Source organism: Triticum dicoccoides, chromosome 2B (genome assembly GCF_002162155.2).
Source record: "Triticum dicoccoides isolate Atlit2015 ecotype Zavitan chromosome 2B, WEW_v2.0, whole genome shotgun sequence".
Classification (NCBI taxonomy): Eukaryota; Viridiplantae; Streptophyta; class Magnoliopsida; order Poales; family Poaceae; genus Triticum; species Triticum dicoccoides.
This window is the reverse complement of record NC_041383.1, coordinates 118,204,521-118,214,640: the sequence shown is the minus strand read 5'-3', so window position 1 is coordinate 118,214,640 and position 10,120 is coordinate 118,204,521. Positions and strand designations below refer to the sequence as shown.

At 44.1% G+C, this 10,120-nt stretch overlaps 2 protein-coding genes and 1 long non-coding RNA gene across 3 annotated transcripts; 2 read left to right on the top strand and 1 right to left on the bottom strand.

Annotated features, from left to right (window-relative positions):
- Positions 1-305: 305 nt before the first annotated feature.
- On the top strand, positions 306-1,867 carry LOC119362501. The gene is made up of 4 exons (XR_005173435.1): positions 306-724; positions 812-1,005; positions 1,381-1,631; positions 1,788-1,867. It is a non-coding gene; the product is annotated as an uncharacterized LOC119362501 (long non-coding RNA).
- A 97-nt stretch (positions 1,868-1,964) lies between these two features.
- Positions 1,965-9,170, top strand: LOC119362500. Its single transcript, XM_037627726.1, has 6 exons — positions 1,965-2,141; positions 2,461-2,728; positions 3,159-3,382; positions 4,156-4,292; positions 6,455-6,557; positions 8,290-9,170. Exons 2-4 carry the CDS (start codon positions 2,483-2,485, stop codon positions 4,217-4,219), a joined length of 534 nt encoding a protein of 177 aa, XP_037483623.1. The 5' UTR covers positions 1,965-2,141; positions 2,461-2,482; the 3' UTR covers positions 4,220-4,292; positions 6,455-6,557; positions 8,290-9,170.
- On the bottom strand, positions 4,607-7,311 carry LOC119360618. Its single transcript, XM_037626171.1, has 9 exons — positions 7,198-7,311; positions 6,437-7,111; positions 6,306-6,365; positions 5,933-6,235; positions 5,695-5,859; positions 5,493-5,618; positions 5,278-5,402; positions 4,955-5,210; positions 4,607-4,870 (listed from the first exon to the last, which is right to left on the bottom strand). The coding sequence occupies exons 2-9, from the start codon at positions 6,668-6,670 to the stop codon at positions 4,607-4,609; spliced, it is 1,533 nt and encodes a 510-aa protein (XP_037482068.1). The 5' UTR covers positions 6,671-7,111; positions 7,198-7,311.
- Positions 9,171-10,120: the final 950 nt, after the last annotated feature.

Sequence of the window (10,120 nt, the reverse complement as noted above, 5' to 3'; positions counted from 1 at the left end):
ATTTGCATATAGATAATCTATGTTGGATGATTATATTTCAATACAATTGTTACAGCGATTGGCGATTTTAGGGACCGTCCATTCATTATGATCAAACGGTGGAAAAATAGGAGTTACGATGAGTTACGGGAGTAAAATTACATGAAATTACAAATAATTGTGGGACCATTACAAGATTATGGTGGGATTAATCAGTTTCTAAAAGGGTAGATCCGTCCAATTTAGTGTGCAGCGCTGGGACCCGTCAAAAAAATTTAATGTGCAGCGCTGGGACAAAAGGAAAAGAAAACATCTGCACGCTTCATCCCCAATCTGTCGATCCCCTCTCCGCTTGCCTCCTCCTCTCCCGGGTCGCCGCGCCGCCGACTCAGCCGCTTCTCCTGCGCCTTCTCCTCCCCGCTCCCCAGATCGGCGTCCAGCGCAGGAGGATCCGGGTGGTCGTGGTGGCGGCATGTTCAGCGGCCTCGCCGGATTGTTAGCCTCCTCAATCCCCTCGCACAGGCGCCGCCGCCAAGCCTGCCCTCGACCGTGGCGCCGCCGGCGTCACTCCTGTCGCTCGTGCCGCCACCGCCACCGGCCCTCGCACAGCCGCAGCTGCATGCTCTCCTCTGCTGCCCCAGCGCCCCGAGCATCACCCCGTCGAATAGGCGCTCCCCACGTTAGCGCCTTCTCCATGGATCAGCCACTGACGGCCATCAACGCCGGTGACCCAATCCATAGGAAGGTAACCCAGGGGATTAATCTTCCGCCGCCGCCGCCGAGGGGGGCCCTGTTTTTCCATGCATGTCCTCTGACCCATTATCCTGCACAGCCGCCAGCCGTCGCCGAGGACAGAGAAGGTCCGGTGTCTAGAACCGTCGCTACCTATCCTGCCAAGCTTCCCGCCCAGGACGAGTATCCCTCCCAGCCCCCTGCGCCACCATCCGCCTCTGGCAATTTCGTATGCGTGTAGGCGACAGTGGAACAAATTCAGACAGTCAGTTATCCGTCCGTCAGAATATTCAGGTTCTGTACTTCTGTATTTCACGCCATTCTTCCTTTATTCTCTCTTTTGCATAGCATGTGGACAGTAAACCACATAGTCGTCCATCACTGAATATCTGAATTTGTTCCATTCAGACATTCAAAGTCACATTCCGAACGCGTGTAGGTGTCGGAGATGTCGTTCTCACACAACACTCACTTACACCTATGTTTTGAATCGGCTTAAGGATGCTGTGGACAGTAATATATTCTACCAAATATATACAAGCATGCCTACACAATGCTGGTAATAATCGTTGTGTACAATGGTGCCATACATTGTGGAGCAAGGCCAAAACTCTGTTTCTTCATCTACATTTGCACAGGTGAGCAATTATTATCTTCTTGCCTTTTCAGGTGTTTGGCAATATTGGCTCTTGGGCTGCCCAATTGATCACTGAAGCTGGTGGCAAGGTGGTCTCCATCAGAGATGTCACAGGGGCTGTCAAGAACTCCAATGGCATTGACATAGCCAAGCTGATGAAGCACTCGGCAGAGAACCGCGGGATCAAGGGCTTTGACGGAGGCGACGCCGTCGACCCGACCTCGCTGCTCACGGAAGAGTGCGATGTGCGCATCCCGGAAGCTCTGGGAGGAGTCATAAACAAGTAATCTTCTATTTACTCGTCCCATCTCACTTCATCCAATCTTTATCAGATTACTGCTCAGAAGCTCAGTTAAAGTATCCTCCTGGCTGTTATTTTTTGTGTATCTGAATACATTTTTGTTAATAAAAAGTCCTTTCGATTATGTTCTTGTACTAGGGACAATGCTGATGCCATAAAAGCAAAGTACATCATCGAGGCTGTTAACCACCCAACAGACCCTGAGGCCGACGAGGCAAGAACACCAACATTTTACCACAAAACTAAGCTGAATTTGTTGACACATTCACACATTGACTGACAGCAGAGAAATGTTCATGTTCGTGGTGCAGATTCTGGCAAAGAAGGGCGTGCTGGTCCTACCGGACATCATGGCCAACTCCGGTGGAGTGATAGTGAGCTGCTTCGAGTGGGCCGCTGGGCGTCCAAGAGGCACTTGACCTTGCTGGATCACGCTGTCATCGGCGTAATCCAGGCCGGATCTGTGGAGAGCCCGGCGCAGCACCGTCACAGGTCCATATCTCTTACTCTACCTTATTCCTTGCAAGTTCACGGCTTTGCATTACTCTTCAGTTCTGGTTACTATTTTGAATCTGTAAAAGTATCTGATGGAGCACATGAGCTTTATACAGTGGACATGTAACTAAATTCTGAATGTTGCTTCCTTATGCTTAATGGAGTAGGTGGGCAACTCCCTTTTGTGTAAGATTTTATAAATATTATTAATTGACTTGATTATTTGCTAGTCTATGATATCTGTATTCTGTAAAACAGGTCATGACTGATTCTGCAGTTGCTGATTCGATTTTTTTTGCTTCCAATGCTTTGTTAGATTGATAAGGGCCGGAGCTTCAATGACAAATCCACTATATTCAGCACACAGCCCAACTCAGCAGGCACGGGCCATGTCGACAATCGGGGTGGCACTCGGGTGCATGCTCGCCTTGACAGTCATCAAGGTCGCAATAGAGTCGGTGGAGGTTGTGCTCGGCGACGGTGAGAGAGAGTCTATCAAGCATAAGTCCATGTTGTTGTGGCTGAAGCGACTTATGGATGCCGACATGCTTGAAGATTTTGAAGATGAAACCGACCTCAACCTGGTATGGATTCTGTCGATTTGGTCACTATCAATGTTGATATGAATGATGTTGTTTAATAACATATTAATATTTTTAGATAATGAACTACATCTAAAACTTTTTTATGTAGTGAAGTAGATCTGAACCTCACTGTTGGAGTTGATCTTTGAGTCGATGTTAAGTAAAAGCTACATCTACTTGTTGATGCCAAGACCGCCATTTCGTTCCTAAATGTCCCTGCCTTCTTATGTTTCACCAATAGTAAGCTATGTCAACAAATATCATGATTTGATTGAGGGGAAAGTGAAGTAAAACTAGTCTGTTATCCCAAGTGTAATATCAGTTTATGCACTGTTTTTGTCAAGCACCTGATTGAAACTAGTTTGTACTGCCATCTCCGCCCCTTTCAAGCCTTCCATGGTACTGACACACTACATTGTACCTCTTGCAGTGGGCAGCCACTGTGAAGAAGATTAAGATGCCACATAACATGAGATCGATGCAAAAGCGCATAGAAAAGATAAAAGAGGACCGTGAGGACCGGCAAGGTCCCGACATCCAGGATACAGCAGGATATGTGGAGGAGGCAGAAATCATCTGGAGGACTGATGATTGCAGATATTGGAGCAGCAGTTATTTCCCCCTCCTTTTGACTACAGTGGTTGGAGTCAGTAGGTAGTGATTAGAGTAAGTAGGTAATACTTTTCATTGGAATATAACTTGCAAGTTGATGGATTCAGAACCTTTGTGATATGAAATACAGTTACAGTAGGAGATTCAGACACTGTTCTTGTGATTATGCCACTGGACTATTTCCATTTCCCATTAAAATTAGTTAGGAATTTTGTATATTTAGGCGGTGTATGCCACCGTATTGAATGGACATCTTGGAAAACCAAAATTGGCTCAATTTGGAAGGATGGTTGCTTTATATGATTTTTTTGCCTGCTTTGCACGCGTTGCCACATGTGCATTCCCATGCCTCAGCCATAATCATTGTCGACAAATATTGCAGTCACCTTTAGCATGGAACAGAATAAGTATGGCCCCTATTTTAGTTCTCTCTGTCATGTTCGCGTGCACAACCTATTTTGCCAATGAGCAAGTTTAGCATCTGTTTGTTCATTGCAGAGCTTATGCTGGTTGCCTGGTTCTTATTGTTGTCCTAGCTGTCAAGTTTTTCTTATTGTTGTCCTAGCTGTCTAGTTAGTACCACTAGTTAGTACCAGAACTCTGTTAGAGTAAAGCTAGATGTGACATCTATTACAGTATTGTTACCCAACAGACTTAGGCCTAGATTTATTAGTTGTAAATTTGTTAGCTCAATGTACCGCATTAGTTTCGAAGCAAAACACGAGCTGCAATGTACCAACTCTTGTCCAGATGTCTATATCAGTATAAAAATGGTACATGGTGTTCCTGATGCTATTCTTTCTTCTTTTCTGCAGGAGAGGCTGGCATTTGACAATACGGTTATGTGTGTGCATTGATTGCTGGTGCTGCAACCTGTAATTTCCTTGTGGAGTGGACCGAAGTAATCCATCAAGCTAGCTGCATTATTGATTCTGTTCCTTTTGCTGGCGAGGTAATAATGTCCCACTCAACTCATGATGTGAGAGATAGTAGTGTAACCATGATATTTACATCATTGGTCATGTGTTCTATATGCTATGATTTTTCTTCCTTAATTACCCTGCCTCAGCCATAATCATCATCCACTTAAACCAGAACTGTATACTTAAAAAAAGAGCCAATGAAAAGTCAAGCATTTGGATGGACATAAGCATACAAATAAAATGCAAAAACATCAGAACATAAGTGTAGCCTTTAATTCAAAGAACATGCTATGAAGATCAATCATTTGGAACTGCCCTTGAAGTGCCTCTCCGTGTAGCCCACTCATGGCTTTACGAATGGGCTGGACACGACGTTTGATGGTTTGCGCTTGCGTCTTTGCAACTCCACTTGTTTAGCGATAGTCTCGGTGTCAAATCGTTGTTTCACTGGATTACTAGGAGGGGCATTCTTCCTCGGGCGTCCACGTTTACGCTTTGGGGCACCGGATGTGTCTGCTTTCTTTGTAACATCAGGGTCGGTGATAATCGTGACGTCGTCGTCTTCACCTTTTCGTTCCTCTGGAATGCTGGCTTCATACTCGTCCCTCTATAGAGGAAATAGTGGTGTGTTACGTGCAATCATGAAAGGTAGGAACTACATGACATGAAATGCTAGTTCTGTAGAACTTACCGTTATAGGATTCTTGTATGAACTTTTCTGAAGCTTGTTGCAATCTGAACGCAGTAGTTTGAACATATTTTCCAGCTGAAAATATATATTTCTTCCTGAATTAGATAGCGACGCATAGGTTAGGATAGGTTGAAGCATAGGTAGTGCATGATTGCAAATGTAATTTAGTGTTTGGCAGACCTGTGTGAAATCCTCGGTAATTTTATCTCCGTCCCATGTCAACATGTATTTGAGTGTGTACGCCCCACAGGAATAACTGTGATGTAAAGTTGAAGTTAAGTATTGTAGTGTAGGTGAGGAATCATGTAGCTGCCTATACGTACCCATCCGTTTGTTGTGGTATGTTAGTATAGCAAGTGGTTTTCCACTGGGTAATATTGATGGGTTTAGGCGGTGTTACCAAGCCATCCTCGACCGCTTCATTGATACACGCCTGAATGGACTCCACCTGGTGTACGAGGAGTAATTCAAGGGATTGCATTAGTGCTTTTAAAAAGGTGTCACATGATGGTAAGAGGCAGCAAGAGAGCAAGATTACCAGTGCAGTTTCCTTGGCAATGTCACGATATGCTTGGTTGGAGTTTAGGACCTGGATCTCTTCTTTGTCTAAATTAAACACGAGTAGTAACCAGTGCATGCGGTGCGCATTCATTGGGACACGTACCTGGCAGAAAATTAAAGCGGACTCAATTTAGGGAAAATCAAGATATACAATTAAACAAGCCAGGAAATATGCATACCATTCTGCGTCCTACAAATTTCGTTGCTACATTAGCAACATCTGGGCTTTTGCATCCCATTGGAATACCCCCAAATTCGCCTAGCAATCTTTTGCTTTCTACGGTGGAAATGAATGGTGTAGCATCAGTTGCAACATTGCTAATGTGTGCATATGCATTAATAACCTGCAAAATTTGTAGTCATGTAATATGGCACAATTTAGAATACTTGATCTAGATTGCAGTATATGGGCCTTACGTCATCGACGAAGAATAGTTTGCTAACATTTGGCTTGAGTTGATGAACTGTTAGCACAATGTCTTCGCTGTGAACTACCTCAACAAGGTCGTGACTCTCTCGGATGAAAAGTGCAGCCTCATAGTCTTCATCTATCAATACGTAATCATTGTTGAATACAGGCTTCCGTGGTGGGATGTCTTGGTCCAACTCCTTGTTTTGCACCACAGGTTTTGCACTAGGTCTACCAGCAGAAATTCGTGCTTTCCATGCGTCAAACCCAGGAGTTGATGAAAACTTGCCATTGCTTGGTTGCTCTTGTTCCTAAAATTAGAAGTTGGTCAATGAACAGAAATTAGCTCATGTTAGCAAGGTGATGGGCCATAGTTATCACCTGTACGTATGCATTCTTTGTCGTTGATTGTTTGTTTGTTTCACCTAGCAATCTTAATTCCTGTAACATGAAATGCATAGAATGAAAATATAGGAAGTTATGGGTAAAATTTATGTTGTAGTATCACTTACCTGGAGTTCCCTTTTCAGGTCTCCAACTACCCTTTTGAGGTCTCCAACTTCGTCCTCCAGCTTGGACAACCTAGGTTGAGTGGCAATTTTACCCCTTATGTTTATCACGTCCTCGGTCACGGTGATTATTCTTTTATCTAATTTGTGCTCTACTTCTACAACTTGTTTGACCAACTTTTTCTCTTGTTCTGCAAATAGATCGTTCTGTGTTTGAAGTATCATGTCCATCTGCATAAAAGAAATGTCAACTCGTTTTGTTCGAAGAAAAATAAGTATGGTTCGTTGTGACCTTTGTTGTGTTATTGAAAAGGATGTGTCTTCTAGCAACTTACTTGTTGGCTACTCATAGTTTGACCTCGTGGTTGTGGTCGATAGATAGCATCTTCATGCGCATGTGTACCTTTCTTGGTATGCTGGTCATTTGTAATGTTGGTTGGCTCCAGATCGCCAATGCTCATGACAACCTTTGAAAAGATATATAGAATCAGTACTAAGAAATAAATATAGTAAATAAATAAGTCTAGTCTAGAAAGGTATCAATCCATTGTATAGGCCTCCTTTATCATAAGCCTCGGTTCTTATTTTACCTGTGGCTTCATCCCACCGTGCCATCAGCGGACGGGGTATACGAGAATACAAAATCGATCCAGCACGGACATGTTCCCAATACCAAAACTATAGGAAACATTAGTTCATCAATGATACAGATATATGCATCATACGAAAAATAGACGAATGACAACTAGCGTCGTAGCACTTACTTGGAGCAAAGCTAGATTTCCTTGTAGATTGACTTGATTAAAAGTATTGATGGATGTTATCAAATGGTTCAGTGTGAAACATCCCCAGTTAAATTTGGGAATTCTTGCGACGTCTTCAACAAGGACGAAATATTTGGAGTCGACATAATCCTGTACCGTGGGTGCTAAAATAATGCCAATAGCATACAAAACAAACCTCCTGATGAAATGATCATCTGGAGTTTTGGAGGCTTTAATTTTGTACTCAAGGTCACTCAGCTTATGTCTTCCATCTGTTTGATAAGCCCTTAACAAGTTTGCGTCTTTTGGTTTTCCCATTTCCATATATATATTTTCCCCCTCTATTGGAAGGTCCATTAATTGATAGACATCCGTTGGAGTTATAGAAATGTCCTTACAAGCAATGTGAATACTCTGCATGTCGTGGATGTAGCTCTTTGCTAGCAGCACCAACATAATACGTCGGAGGGACACTGACTTCATCTTTGTTAGCCCTCCAAGACCAGTTTGAGTGCAGATGACCTTTAGGTGCTTGTCATCTAATCCATAAATCATTTGCGCGAACCTTATCGGTGAGCACATTAACCTCATATGTGCATGTTTCACACTGAGTTCGTCCAAAAAAGCCTGAAATACGTGTAAAGGTAAAAGAACTATGTGTTTTCAAAGATTTTAACCTAACTAGGTAAAAATATACCTGATTGGTTACGTCTGGTAATTGTGTGTATGCACAACTTGTAGGAGAACTGGCCATTCCTGGAAAATATGCACAAACAGAGACTGGGTCAATTTAGAGAATAAAAATAAGCTATGGGGTTGTACCATACTGTAATTGTTCCACCTGTTTCTTTCAGAGCACAAAATTACTATGATAAGCTATTTAATTTAATTATTTCTTTGTTACTACCACTCCAGAGGTGTACGTTTACCACAGATTGATTGGTGATTAATGATTACTTACTAAATTTTCTCTATTGTCGTTAATGTGAACAACACGTGGTATGTACTGCATGATTCTGCCATTTGATATTTACATACAAAGTTTTTGATTATATTGACCTCACTGTTGTCTAAGGGGTGTAAAAATATCAGGTGTTCTAACCGTGATGCGAATAGGTGGATGAAGAGGAAGCAGTACCGCCGTATTGAACAGGCCAGGAGGGTGCTGGCCGTTGGCTCTGATCCCCTGGGTGGCTGGGTGTGGCTGGCGGCTCCAATCGCGCCGGTCAGGAGGGTGTCATTGGAGAGAGTTCGACGCCGGCGACGAGCATACAGAGGTGGATCACGATGCTGTGGACGCTGCAAATTTCAGAGAAAACCCATAAGATCTCATGATGGGTTCATGCACAGAATAAGCGGAACCCATTTCTTGGTTTTAAATCATCTCATGCGTTGCCTTAGTTGTAACTGATGACATGAGCCGACATTCTTACCTTCAATCCAACATGTGGATGCAGAACAAGCAGTGACGTCGTATTCCGCAGACCGGATGGGCGGTCGCCGGCGGCTCCGTTCCCGTGGGTGAGGACGGCGGCTCCGTTACCGCCGGTGAACAGGGCGGCGGCTCTATTACAGCCGGTGAACAGGGCAGCCGCGTTCGATGGGACTGGCACTGGAGAAGGTCGCGTGTGAGAAGGCACCTGGAATGGAATATGAGTGCAGAATCAGCATTGGAGCCGGCTAGGCCAGTTGGATCGGAGGTTGTTGCAGATAATGGGGGAGGTGGGAGCGGAGGTTGTTGCAGATACGGCTGTGATAAGTGTTAATCTATCAACAAGCCAAAAATTGGATGGCGCCTTTAAAGTCGGAAAGAGGTTGATTGATGAAACACCATTTCTTTTGGCACGCCTTTTTTTTGAATCTGCCACGTCTTTTTCTTTTTCTTTTTTTTTTAAACTAAACGCCCTCTGGCTCTATTCATAAGGCGCTAGCATGTCTGACTGCAAACAATAAAAAGTTTTAACAATTGCCTACCTAGACGGTGTGCCGCCATGTTAGTCTAGCGGCCTGCAAACCGTAACTCAAATCCCTGAAATAAAGTAGAAATATCCTTCATCTCCATGATGAGGTGAAAATATGCCGACCGCTCAGGTAACTCCAAGAGCCCCTGGATCTCTTGACAGTCTGTCTCCAACACCACTTGCTGAAAGATTCGAGTGTTTTTGTGGAGTGCTCAAAAATTTCTTGCCAACACCACTAATTGTGTGTTAACTTCTTTTTTTTCCTATGGTAGTACGTGTCTCATTCATATATTTAAAAAACAAAGTACAAGTCACGTAAAGACCGACATGACAGAAGTGAAAAGATAGCAAAACTTCTCTGAGCTTGACACCAACACCTGTCACCTGCCTCCGGCACCACCACATCAGCCACCGAAGAAAAGAATGATGGATCACCTCCTCACCCGAGCTCGACGCGGCTCCATCGTTGATATGCAGCTTTGCGGACCTTCAAGGTGGCTCAGCAAAAGTCAATCATGCACCACAATGTCGCACGTAAATAACAAATGTTGGTACCCCATGTTGTAGTCCCTGTCGTTGACATGCGTAGTTGCACGGCGGTGATTCCCCATTGCAAAGCCTCCTGAACACCGGAGATCGTTGAAGCATGTTGGTGCCGTTGTGACAACTGGGCATTTCAAAGAAAGTATGCCAAACCCATAAGTCATATGGTGCCACCGCTTCTAGTATGATGGTGGCCTCTCTGGTGTGACCTTGATACATTACCCGCAGACCTTTGGGGCAGTTTTTCCATTGCCACTACATGCAATCAATTGATCCGAGCATTCCTGAAAACCCCCTTGCCTCTCCAATAGCCAACAACTTCTCCCGTGTCCCGTGCATTTGGTTCTCTGAGATACTCCTGTCCAAACACCTCAATCACGGCGTGAGCAAATTTGACAATAGTCTTGAGGCACGTGCTC

Coding starts and splice junctions, on each gene's coding strand:
- LOC119362500 (XM_037627726.1), top strand. CDS start 2,483: ATGACAAATCCACTATATTCAGCACACAGCCCAACTCAGCAGGCACGG. Junction 2,729..3,158: donor ATGAAACCGACCTCAACCTG/GTATGGATTCTG, acceptor TACCTCTTGCAG/TGGGCAGCCACTGTGAAGAA. Junction 3,383..4,155: donor ACAGTGGTTGGAGTCAGTAG/GTAGTGATTAGA, acceptor TCTTTTCTGCAG/GAGAGGCTGGCATTTGACAA.
- LOC119360618 (XM_037626171.1), bottom strand. CDS start 6,670: ATGCAGATGGACATGATACTTCAAACACAGAACGATCTATTTGCAGAA. Junction 6,236..6,305: donor CAAAGAATGCATACGTACAG/GTGATAACTATG, acceptor TTCTAATTTTAG/GAACAAGAGCAACCAAGCAA. Junction 5,403..5,492: donor TTGCCAAGGAAACTGCACTG/GTAATCTTGCTC, acceptor CTCGTACACCAG/GTGGAGTCCATTCAGGCGTG.